Raw genomic sequence first — 13,369 nt, forward strand, 5'->3', positions numbered from 1 at the left:
GTGTCTCATAAGTTAAAATTATTATTATTTTTAAATTACTTATATGTTCATGATTTGTAAATCTTGTAATTAAAAAATAACTAATAATATTAGGGGCATTTTAAGAAGAATAAAAAAAAAGTCCAAGTTGAAAATTACTTCCTCTCTTATTAATGGTATCAATATTACATTATTATAATAAATTAATAAAAATATTGCACTTTTTTCAATAGGTACATATTTTAATTAATATAAAAATGCTATTATTATTATTAGAATTATTATTATTATTTGTGCATATGGACGTCCACTTAACAATGCACTACTTTTTTTCATTTACAAATCAATTCAAGAGTTTTGTGGTTGTAAACTCTACACATTTACTTAAAAAAAAAAAAAAATTCTCATCTTACCGAGAGTTTGGTTTGAATAAAATATAATATAAAATTATATTAAATTTTATTTAAATTTAAGACTTAAAATCTATTTTCTCAAATGTACCATGAGAGTTTGTAAATTTATTTTTTAAAAAATTATTTTAAAATTTTATAGAAATGTAAACCCACACTAATTAAATTTAAAAGTTGAAATTTACATACCCAGTGCGGCCTTAAATTCCAAAATTAAAAGATAAATTGAATACCAAATTTGCCCTTAATGATCCGGGAGCCGAGTGACTCGCCCGCCGGTACCGACGCGGGGTAATCGGATTCCCACTACGGTTCTCTATAAGAACGAGCCGTGTATTTCATCAGTTGAATTCTAGGGTTTCCCGTTATTAACGCCGCTGGTTCTCTCAAAACTCCATATTCTCTTTCGTATTCCCCCGTACATTTTTTCGTATATTAGGATTCAAGATGCTATGACGATACAACAGAAAAGGAAAATCATCGATCGCGGGGTATAATCATCCTGTGAGATGAATCTCTATTCTGGTTCGTATTCACTGAGCATTTTTTTTTAGTGAATATATATATATTTTTTCCTTTGGAGAGAATCGAAGGACCTATGGAGGAAGTACTTGTACAGAACATGTGCTTTCGGCCAAGTTTGCCTTCGGAAATGGAAATGAAAGCAGATCGTCGCACCGGATTTTATGTTAACTTTCGGTGCGGTATCTCACTAGATCTAATTTTCGGACAAAATTTTCCTGAGAAAATGCTTTCACTTTACAGTTCTGTTTAATTTTCTCGCAGTAAGCGAAGGTCCCAGCAGAGGGGTAAGAAACATAGAATGTGAACTCTCTAACGATGATAAACCTTCGTAGAGTAATGTGCTGGATTGAAGGATTCTCCAAATCATGATTATGTTTTTGGAGCGTCTAGAACCCTCAGCTAAATATGATGAAACACGAAACCAAACATAAATTTGTATTTTGAGCAAATTTTTTTTTGTTATTTATGCGTGCCTGCTTTTTGTTTGTGTTGCTCGATCTAATGATTGGTATTCATCATAAATTAACTAGAAGGTATTAGTCCCCTTGAATTTTTATTCGATAACTTTGTGAAAAAATTTAGGATTCATTCAGTTGTGAAAAATATTTTTTAAAATTTTTATTTTTTTAAAATTATAAAAGTTAAGTTTTTAGTTCTACAATATTTATTTTAAAAAACCAAAACATAAAACTTGACATTATTTTTTATGCAAATAAACTTATTTTTTATTTTCGCTTTTTGAAGTAATTTAGAGGAATGTTGAGAAATGTATTTTTATAATTTTCATAATTTTTCTTAATTTATTTGGTTTGGGTGGTATAAATTTAGGTAAAATTTAGTGTAACATACGCATAAATAAAACTTAATTTCTGAAATTACTCTGATTTTTTCTCATTGATGCCATTTTCGAGAGGTGAGCAAAGAGGACTAGAGAGGTGAGCGGCGGCCAAAAAGGGGAGGCAGACTCATCCTAAAATTGCAAATGGCTTTGGCGGGTGACCTTGTTTAGCTAGTCTCTTTGATTGAGTTTTGCCATAACCCTCGTTTAGAAGTTTGGTTTATAGTTTTATTAAACTTGGAGTAATAGTTTTGTGAAAACCCAAGAAAGGAATACAATTTCTTAGTTGTTGTTGGCATCTTCTAGTCTTGAATGACTCAATTTCTTTAAATCCATCTAAATAGGACCTTACTTAACCCCTTAAATTGAGAAATTTAATACTCTTTTGAGGAAAATATCAGGTTTTTTTTGGTTTTCATATTTAGGTTGATATCCTTTAATCATAAATGGCAAAGCCGATTGGATCTGTAGTATATTAGATGAATAATTGGATGAACAAATAATTATCTGTATTTATCTTAATTAAGTGGTGGATTAATGATAGTTTGGATTAAATAATCCACGGTCGATGGTGGATAATTTATTATTCTTAATTATAAATTTTTAACTACTCATTGAGTAATTCGTTTCATTAATAAATAACTAAAGTTATATTTTAATTTATAATTTGGTAAATTGCAAAAAAAAAAAAAAAGCAATTAATTGCTTGAATAGACGATTAAAGTTTAGTGTTCAATAATTTGAATTAAGAAAAAAATCAAATTAGAATTAAGAAAAAAATCAAACACATGGAGTGTTTTACGAAAATATTATATATAAAAAAAAAAGGTACATATATAGGGGAAATGGAAAAAAATTATAGAATTGGATCGAATTGATTTTGGATTTAAAAAAATAAAATAAAATAAATGTTGCTATCGGGTCTTGTCATTATTATAAATAAAAAAAAAATTTTGACTCGTCGGACTCATTTAATGAGGAGAGAGGGGGGAGGGGGACTCTTTGAGTTTTTTCCCGTTTTATTATTAAAAAGAAATAAAATATAAAATGACACTCTAATTGGGAAATTTTTTTCCAAAATAATGCTCATGTAATCTCGCAGTTTCATGCTGCGAGATTTAAAATGATGGTCACTCTGCCTTCGTCGCGTGGCAAAGAGAGAAATAGGGGGCAGGTGACGCGTGGCGACGCTTGAAGAAATCTCGCAGCTCCAAGCTGTGAGATTTATTGAGCCATCGAACCGAAACGTGACGCGTGGCTGGGAGATTAAATGAGGTATCGAACTAGTGGTGACGCATGGCGGAAATCTCGCAGGACGAAGCTGTGAGATTTGTGCCTAACATCCATCAGTGTGATGACACGTGGTAAATCTCGCAGGACTAACCTGCGAGATTTGCTTCGTCTGCTACATTCCTCCCTAAGCCTTCTCAGAACACAGTATTGGGAGAAAAGTTGCAGACCTTCGAGCTTGTAGAGGACCGTTGCGTTGGCAGGTTACCGTTCGAGGTGCAGGTGACCGTTCGGGTGAAGGCGAGGCGAGGCGAGGCTATTTAAGGGCGAAGATGGGGTATGTTATTTATTATTTAGAAAAAAACGTGAATATTTTATTTAATTTACTGAGATTTACTGAGATTTATTTTATGTTTTGAGTTGGTTTGATATCATATTTGTGTTCCGACTATTTGGGTTCGTTGCTGTATCTAGAGGAAGGTTAGTTTCTTTAATTAATAATTTCATTTACGTTTTTGTCTCTAATAGTATTTGTATATACTCCGCATAATCATATAAATTTTTAATAATTTAATCTGAATATTTTAAATAAAAAAAAAGTATTTGAATATTGAATATTTATGCTTTAAATTTTATCTTCAATATTTTAAATTTACATATTCATTAATATCAAAGAAGAAATACTGTTTAGGACATTTGTTTGTTTGTATTTTTTGTGTTGTTTGTGGGTCTTAACTCATTTTGATAAGGTTTTTTAATTACAAAACCATTATTAGATGAATTGATCCATAATTTACATTATCTATTATTTGGGTGTACTAGTTATGCGTGTCTCCTTGATCATCAAGTATAAATAATTGATCCATAATTTACATTCTTTTACCAATATTTATTATTTATTAGAGTCACATGAAAGAAAATGAAAAAAAATAAAAATTGTTGTTATTTTTAGACTTCTTACATGAGATAATTATTTAGATGAAAAAATCTAACTCTGTGTTTTTCCGTAATAATTGTTGCACGTTTCACAATAAGTACAAAGATTTTTTAAAAAATAACATGATATAATTTATGAATAAATATCGCGAAAATCTAATATGTTTTAATAGTTGCAAATATAGGAATAAAATTTTCTATTGTATAATTATCTAATAGTAACAAATAAGTTGTAGTTTGTTGATCTATAAATGCTTAATAATAAAGTTAAAAGGTTAAATTTATGTTAATTGAACTTGTTCAACATTAGTCTTATATACTCATATTGAGTGTGCTCCATGTCAAAATCATACAAATTTTTTTGTTAGAGTACGATCCGATCTATTACACATGACTATGATTTGTTTGTGTTTAGAATTTGATAATACAAACTATATAAATGACAAAAGGTATGTGGTTAACTAGTTGCCTTTGTGAGATAATTATTTAAATGTATCATTGTAGTGTCATCTTCATCAAGCTTTTTGCATCACTTCTCTAAATTGACTTATCAAAATTTGTAAATTATATTGTATTTGATGACATAAATTTGAAACTTTATATATAAATTTGTTAAAATTTAGATAAAATTCAACATAACCTAAACTTGAATCATAACTGATGTGTGGATTCTCACTCCTCCCAAATTTTGTTTAAGAAAAAATAGAAAAATGAATCTCATTTTCTTTCTTATGTATAAAAAATAATTTTCTAAATTAGTGACAAGATGAGTTCATTGGAGATAAATGATATATTAAAAATAATTTTTTATTAATGTTTGGAAGCAATGTGAATATGATAGTGGCATGCATATAAGTTGAAGGAATTATAAGTTCATTATTTAGTATACACTCAATGGCACATGATGTTTTGGAGCTTTTGAATCTATATTTGAGATATGTATATACATACATACATATATATATATATATAATTAATTTTATTATATAATATAAATATAAAATGTTAATTAATTTTTATGAAATATTAAATAAATATTTGTGACACATGCATTAATTGAAGGCTTGCCTACAAAAAAGTTTCAAAGATATTATATGTTATATCTAAAAGTATTTGTTTTCTAAGCGCGAATTTAAATGCCTCCTGCATGGCTGATGCGTTTCGTGTGAATTGCATGCTGGTAGATATCATAGGTTCTCGCATACTTAAACTATATTATTATATTGTCTGCAAACATTTAAGGGTCATTGTAAAAATGGGTAAATGTTCAAATTACACTTGGCATGCTGCCCAAAATTCGATACGACTTTTCGTAGAGAAGTCAGAATTGCATGCAAGAATATTTTCAAAGTGACAAGTGAAACATTTAGAGAATATTGCATGCACATGAACGTATTGAAAATAATTTTTGTTCACTATTCACTTAGCATACGACTTATACATAAAATTATTGTTTTGCGTAGGTCTTTTATATTTACCGGGCGTCAATCTAGATGGCAGGAAGTTCAAGCAGTATTCCGATTCCGGTATTATTGTACATGGGGGGTAACATTATAACTGGACAAACCAGTGTTAGTTTTAGTATTCCGCCAGTTCAACCTATTAGAATTGGTCATAGGTGTAAATTAACTAAATTGCATACGAAAATATACAAGTATTTGGATATTGATCCAAATCAATATGCATTGCGGCTAACCGCAAGATACCCGATTAAGGGGCATCATGATACAATCTTCTATGAGGTTGTTCCCGTGACTAGTGATTACGGTTTGCGCATGGTCTTGGATGCACACTGCGTAGGGATGACATATTTGACTGTGCAACTGTATGTCGAACTCATTCCTCAGATGGGTGTCGCTGCACATGGGCAGCCGGGAACGTCTATTGAGCACGTGGTTGAAGCGGAGGAAGAAGATGCAGATGTTGGTGGGATGCCTGTTGTGGATATGAACGAATGTCCACGATCGTCATTCGAGGCGCAGACGTACGAAGGAACTACTATTCATACGAATTATCATAGTGTTTGCGAAGATGTTTCAGCAAAACAACCAGGATCGTTGTTCGCATTAGCGAACAACGCGCTGGACGTGGGGATGAACATCATGAATGATGTTCATTTACAAGATGACACGTACGAGGAGAAAATTGGTGAAGGGATGAACGAGTTTCCCGATGATGTCGACCCACCCCCCCGTCAATCGAACGATGGCATGTATACGGCAGATTTCATGGATGAACCTCCTATGTATGGTGTAATTGACGTAGATGCTACAGATTTGTCCCATGGTGACGAGCTTCCTATACGGGTAACTCGTTGGGATGAATCATCAGAACTGAGTCAAGGGATGCTATTCGGGTCGAAAGATCAATTGATAGCTGCTGTGCGAATATACCACGCTCGAACGCACCATGACTTCCATGTCCTGCAGTCGACCCCACTATTATGGGTTGTTAGGTGTAAGAACTCTGAATGCAGTTGGAGATTGCGTGCGATGCATCGTCAGAAACATCGATTCTTCGAAATCACTCAATATGGTGGTCTGCACACATGCTTGAATGAACTCCTCTCGCAAGACCATAGCCAAATCACGTCGTCCCTTATTGCTAGGGAGATTGTGAATATGATAAGGGGTGATGCGTCGACCTCAATCGCTACATTGAAAGAATTCATAGATCGTCGTTTCGGCGATTCCATCTCGTATAAGAAAATTTGGTTAGGAAAACAGAAGGCAATTGCCCAAGTATTCGGCGATTGGGAGAAGTCTTATCAGACGTTGCCTAGGTGGATGGAAGCAATGTGCACTTATAATCCTGGTACTGTCGTCAAGTGGAGGTGGAACCCTATACGAGGCAGCGATCAGACCGTAACATTGTATCAGTCTTTTGGGCGTTCGTAGCATCTATTCAGGGTTTTCCCCACTGTCCTCCTGTGATACGTATAGATGGGACACACTTGTATGGTAAGTACAAGGGAAAACTCCTTATTGCGACGTGCCCGGATGCAAATAGGCAAATATTTCCCCTTGCATTCGCTATTGTGCAAGAGGAAAGTTTGGACACATGGAATTGGTTTCTGTGTTGTCTTCGTTCCATTACCGATAGGGACGACATTTGCCTTATATCAGATAGGCATCCAGGGATCATCGCTGTAGTGTCTCATAATCCCGATTGGCAGCCACCGCGTGCGTACCACCGATTCTGCCTTCGACACGTTGTAAGCAACTTCAGCACGAAAGTGCATAGTGTCAATCTGAAGCGAATGGCTGAGCGAGTGGGAAAGGAGCATCAGGTTAGAAAGTTTAACATGTGGATGGAGAAGATCTTCGATGAGGGTGGGGAACCCGCAAAGACGTTCTTTGATCAGATCGCTCCTCATATGTGGACCTAGTGCCACGACGGTGGCAGAAGGTATGGGAACATGACGACAAACCTCGTCGAATGTTTCAACGCCGTCCTTAAGGGCGCTCGTAGCCTCCCAATCACTGCCCTTGTGCAACTGACATTTTATCGCGTTGCACATTATTTCAACAGCCGATGGGAGGCTGCTCGTAATGTAATATCAGGAGGAAATGCATTAACTCCTCATATATTGCTTGCGATGGAAAGAAAGAAGTTGAAGGCGACCGAACATCGCGTGATGACGTTCAACTGGTTTAGAGGTACTTTTAGCATCATGACTGCGCAGTTGGGACCTCATAAAGGAAACAACGTGCAAACGCTGCGCATTCAGGATTTGCACGTCTGCTCATGTGGGAAGTGGCAAGCCTTACACTTTCCATGCTCCCACCTTCTCGCTGCATGTGCGGAGACACGACTCAACGCCATGCAGTACGTTGAGCCTTATTGGAGCACCGCCGAACATTATGCGACATATGCGGCGGATTTTCAGCCGATTATGCACAAGGTGTACTGGCCAGCATCGTCGTTGCCGACTATACAGGCAAATCCAGCGTATGCTCGACATAAAGGTCGTCCAAGGAGCTCCCGTATACACAATGAGATGGACGCTAGGGAAGGTAGGAAAAGGAGCACGTGCAGTATATGTCATCAAGAAGGGCATAATCGCACAAGGTGTCCGAGAAGGACCCACTTGGGCGATGCAGCGGGACCATCGCGTTGATGTCGTATGCAGTTTTATACTATTTCACACAGTTTTTTTTTTTCTTGTATATACCTAGGGGTGAGCATAATTCGGGGAAAACCGAATTAACCGAATTAACCGACCGAAATTGGTCGGTTCGGTTCGGTTAAAAAATTATGTTCGGTCGGTTCGGTTATGCTTTCCAACATTTCGGTGAATCGGGTTTCGGTTCGGTTAATGGAGAATGTTAATTCGGTTAACCGATTAACCGAATTAATAATTAATTAAATTTAAATATAAATTAGTAAATTAAAATCTGGTTATTATTTTTCTGGTATTCTCTCAAACTCTCAGGCTCAGTCTCACACTCAGCCAGAACGCAGAAGACCCTCCCTCACTGGCAATGAGTCACTGCCTCTCTCTCGCTCACCTGAGCTCGCTCATTCGCAGTCCACACCAGACACCACCGGTCCACCAGACTCCATCTTCACGCTATGCCGTTGTATGTGTCCATTGCCGTCGCCGACTCGCCATCGCCGCCATCGTCACCAACACGGCAACACAGACTACCCAGTCATTGCTCTCTGAAATCGGAAGGCCATCACCGAGTCACTGCCTCTCTCCCACTCATCCGAGCTTACTGCTCCGCACCGCCATCGCCATCGTCGTTGCCGTCCATCGTCACCAGCACACAAGCTGACAAGCTCCCTCTCATTCTCATTTCTCTTCTCTCGTGCACATACCAGTTCACTGAGAAGTGAGAACCACCCCCGAGTCCCCTTCCTTCACTTCTCGGGAAGCTTCCCCCCTGCCCTCACTTCTCGGATACACCTTCCTGGCTTCCCCCCTTCCCTCACTTCTCGGTTTAATTCGGTTAACCGAATTACCCGAAAAATAAATTCGGTCGGTTCGATTCGGTTCAGCCAAACGGTTCGGTCGGTTCGGTTAACAGTTTTCTTTAATCAAAAATTTCGGTTAATTCGGTTAATTAACCGAATATGGCCGAACCGACCGTTTGCTCACCCCTATATATACCTATTCTGATGCAACGATGCATTTCCAGGATTGATCCAGCGCCGTCCGATCCGAGCGTATTGACGATGGACGATCATCACAGGGCCAGCCGAGCGTGGGCTGATGGGCATGCAGAGCCCCTGTGCTGCCGAGGGGGCACGCAGTTTGCCGAGCGTTGGTTAGAGGCAGACCCCCGCATTGTCCAGCTGATACGCGATGCGGGGTTTTATGGCATTTATCGAATTGTTCATATCCAGCTTGATTGGCATCTTGTCACATCATTGGTGGAGTGATGGAGACCCGAGACGCACACTTTCCACCTACCTCATGGCGAGGCCATCGTCACATTACAGGACGTAGCTGTTTTGTTCGGGTTGCCGATTGATGGGCAAGCTGTCACTGGTCACACTGCCGGACCAGTGGAGGGACCTACAGACCGTCAGGGTCGACTCGCCTGCGTACTATGTGCGAGCGTTTGTTAGGTGTCATTCTTTCTGACAGTGAGTTGGTTGGTGCACGCATCCGTATGCGGTTCCTTGAGGGGGATGCGTTTCGTGAGCTCCCGGCACATGCAGATGTTCAGACGATAGTATGCCACGCACGAGCCCACTTGTTGCGTTTGATTTGTGGGGTGATCTTCTCGGATGTTTCCGGTAGTTATGCGCATCTGATGTTCCTTCCACTCCTTGAGGACTTCGGAGCGTGTCACTCGTACAGTTGAGGGTCCGCCACTTTGGCGTGGTTGTACAGGGAGATGTGTCGCGCCGCGCACCACTCGAAGACACAGATTGCGGGCCCCCTTCGCTTACTCCAAGTTTGGGCTTGGAAGAGATTTCCTTCATTCGCGCCTACGCGGCGAGGTTTCCTGCAGATTGAGAGGGGTCAGGACGGTCGTCCGGTTGATCCTCTCCCACTCGCATATCGGTTAGTACAAATTTTATCTATCCCTTCTCATTCACTCAATAAATATTACGAATACTAATTCGTAATATGTAGTAGTCTTGCATTTGGGCACTTACGTTTCATCTTATACAGATGGAGGGACGACTTGAGGGCATTGATGGTTGCGCTTCACACATTGCCCTGGTACAGGTTCGAGTTGGACATGCACCGGGAGCATGAGGTATAAATCAGTTAAAGTATAGCACATGATATTATTTCTTTCTTTCTTTCAGTTGTGTATAGTCCGCTTAACTTTTTGTTTTGTCTAACTGCAGTTTATATGGATGCCCTACACGGATAAGATTTTAGCCGACATGCCGCCTGCCTATGCAGACGGGAGGGACTTGTGGGTAGCGCGAGTGCCACTCATCTGCTTTCATATTATTGAGTGGTATCTCCCCGATCGAGTCATGCAACAGTTCGGGTTTCGACAGGTCATTCCCGCCCCATTTTTGACTTCGGGGGTAGATATTGTTGGGGACGATCTCCACGGCATGGATGGGCGCGGTCAAGGGGTCACAGACTGGTCGAGTACGCACGCGATATTCGTCACTGCGTGGGAGCATCGGCGAGACTACATCGTACGAGGAGTGGCGGAGCATAGTCCAATGTGTCTAGATGACCCATACTTCACTTGGTATAGGTCTATCACACGCCGCTTCGTCGACAGGACCGCAGCTGTATATTTGAGCCTCATAAGAAGATTAATGCGACAACTCATTTTATTATATATACGTTCCAATTTGAATGTGTTAATAATATATGTTCATATCCTGCAGGCTGACATAGTCATTGAGGCAGACCAGATCTCGTCGGATCCTACGATCCACCGATTGATGAGTGCTGCACTGGACCTCGTCCAGGAGGATGGTCGACGGATCCCAGAACGAGGAGGTCGACCTGATGTACCAGCACGAGGAGGTCGACCAGCTCCAGTACGAGGAGGACGACAGGCCTCCTCTAGTCGTTTAGGGACTCCCATGTCCTCCCCACCAGTCGTACAGGCCAAGTACTTGTTCGGCTCATCAGCATCTTATGCGCCTTCCACTGCAGCTCATATTGCCGGACCATCGAGCAGACCGACTGATGCCCCATCCGACTCTGCTGCTACCCCATCCATGTCATTTTTATTGGACGATCTTTTCGATGGGGTGGAGGTCGATGCACCCCCTATGCCGCCTCGTTCTCATCCCGAGACATCGTATCATTTCTCACCGCGTGCGCTCCGCATGGCTGATGATGATGATGCAGCACCTATTGGGGGAGAGGATTCACATCCAGCACGACGGGACAGGACACCTGATGATGCTGACGAGCAGGGAGAGGGTAGACGCAGACGGCAGCCACCACGACCCCGGAGACGACCTCGCTGTGGCACGAAGTAGTTTAGCATTATTTTAATTGCATTTTATTTGTATGTATATCATTGATTGTTTTGATTTCATTTGTATATAATTGATTATTATTTTTAATTCTTTTGTATATATCATTTAATAATTCGTATCTCTAAAGAATTCAATATTGCCAAATCTAAAAAATGACACATAATTCGTATCGTCTAAATTTGCATGTCTAGCTAAGTTAATTTCTTAAATTGAATTGTCTTTTACTACAAAATTCGTATTGCTAAAATTTGTATGTCTGCATGCATTTACGTGCGTCGTCAGATCCAAACATGTTTCAGCACTCTAAACATTTACACGTTAACCTGCCCTCACCGCCATATACTACATGCACCAAAAATCTTAGGGAGCACTTAATATATGTTCTCTCCATTCAACTCTTAGTCAATTTGTCTTAAAGTATATTAATTAATTACGTATATTAATTTTAATAAAAAAATATTATTGCTTAAGTGATATATTAATTTTGAGAGTATGTATATCCTTAATTAAAGTTTGTTTCATGATTTCTCTAAACTTATACTTTAATTGACTATCCAAATTTAAAGTTCAAACTGCATGTAGTTACAACATGTAAGAATCGTTAATTTTGCATTTGAATTAGAATTTGTATAATTAGAAAAAGTTTAGTATGGTTTTCTCTACATTCATGAAAATAATATTTTAAGAAATTTATTGAGAAATTTATTTTTTCTAATTATATTTTTAGAAAATTTTGAAATAATACAAATTATTTTGTCATACTTAAAGAATTAGTTGGCACAAAGCATCAAAGCATTCAATTCAAAATTTTTGTTCGGTCTCTAATCCACTCATTTTAAAATATCATTTTATTAAGGACAAATTTTGTAGTAATTTTTGTAAATTCAGGGGTTAGAATCATATTTTGAAATTTTTTTTTGGATTTTATCCAAATTTTTATGACAAAATACTTATTTATAATCAATAATTTCTTTTATGTAATTTTTTTTTTAAAATTATATATTTACAATTTAAAAATTAAAATTTAAGTTTAAATTATATTTTTAAGGGAAAGTTATGATTAAATTTATTAAAAGGGAATGTTTATTATTTAAAATTATATTTGCAAAAAAGTAGAGTAAATAAGCCACAAATCTCGCAGGACTAACCTGCGAGATTTTCCTAAAAAAGGGGAGTAAATAGTGCCACAAATCTTGCAAGACTAACCTGCGAGATTTTCCCACTGTCACGTGTCACCACCGTGTTCGTCTGAGTCTTTAAATCTCGCAGCATGAAGCTGCGAGATTTTCTCTGCACTCTGCCACGCGTCAGCTTCTCATTAGCTTCGCTTTTAAATCTCGCAGCTTCATGCTGCGAGATTACGTGAGCATTATTTTGGGAAAAAATTTCTCAATCAGAGTGTTATTTTATATTTTATTTCTTTTTAATTAAAAAACGGGAAAAAACTTGGGACTCTTTGTTCGCAGGGGGGCAAGGGGTTTGAAATAAGGGGGGTGGGGAATTGGGCCTGGCAGCGCAGGCAGGGAAATAGGGAGGGGAGAGAGAAAGGGGGGGAGCGGGGGGTGGGGAATTGGGCCTAGCAGCGCAGGCAGGGAAATAAGGAGGGGAGAGATAAAGGGGGGGAGGGGGGGTTCTGACGACTTTAAAGGGATGGGATGGGAGAGAGAGGGGAGGGCGGGTCTTCGGTCTGCGTGCATGGTCGTGCCATGCTCTTTGCCAAATTAATTTTTTTTTTTTTTTAAAATTAAGCAAATCGATGTTTCAAAAGTCGATTTGGTAAAAATTTTTAAATTTTTTTTAAAGGACCGACTTTTAGAAAGGCGATTTGGTATTAAAATAATAAAAAAAAAAAAAAATCAAAATTGACTTTTCAAAAGTCGGTTTGAAATAAGGGGGGTGGGGAATTGGGCCTGGCAGCGTAGGCAGGGAAATAGGGAGGGGAGAGAGAAAGGGGAGGGACAGTTTTGACGACTTTAAGGGGATGGGATGAGAGAGAGAGGGGAGGGCGGGTGTTCGGTCAGCATGCATG

General features: G+C 38.5%; 1 protein-coding gene and 1 non-coding gene across 2 annotated transcripts; both read left to right on the forward strand.

The window, feature by feature from the left end:
* The first annotated feature begins 1,176 nt into the window (after positions 1-1,176).
* On the forward strand, positions 1,177-1,323 carry LOC131167187 (small nucleolar RNA snoR145). Its single transcript, XR_009140044.1, has one exon. It is a non-coding gene; the product is annotated as a small nucleolar RNA snoR145 (small nucleolar RNA).
* An 8,153-nt stretch (positions 1,324-9,476) lies between these two features.
* LOC131166677 (protein MAIN-LIKE 1-like) lies at positions 9,477-11,433 on the forward strand. Its single transcript, XM_058125253.1, has 5 exons — positions 9,477-9,602; positions 9,843-9,937; positions 10,049-10,136; positions 10,231-10,635; positions 10,735-11,433. The coding sequence occupies exons 1-5, from the start codon at positions 9,477-9,479 to the stop codon at positions 11,338-11,340; spliced, it is 1,320 nt and encodes a 439-aa protein (XP_057981236.1). The 3' UTR covers positions 11,341-11,433.
* Positions 11,434-13,369: the final 1,936 nt, after the last annotated feature.

This window comes from Malania oleifera, chromosome 10, assembly GCF_029873635.1.
Source record: "Malania oleifera isolate guangnan ecotype guangnan chromosome 10, ASM2987363v1, whole genome shotgun sequence".
Classification (NCBI taxonomy): domain Eukaryota; kingdom Viridiplantae; phylum Streptophyta; class Magnoliopsida; order Santalales; family Ximeniaceae; genus Malania; species Malania oleifera.

Bases quoted from the DNA above. Each gene is read 5' to 3' on its own strand.
- LOC131166677 (XM_058125253.1), top strand. From the start codon at position 9,477: ATGTGCGAGCGTTTGTTAGGTGTCATTCTTTCTGACAGTGAGTTGGTT. The intron at 10,137-10,230 runs GTATAAATCAGT...GTCTAACTGCAG, and splicing joins ACATGCACCGGGAGCATGAG to TTTATATGGATGCCCTACAC. The intron at 10,636-10,734 runs GTATATTTGAGC...CATATCCTGCAG, and splicing joins TCGTCGACAGGACCGCAGCT to GCTGACATAGTCATTGAGGC.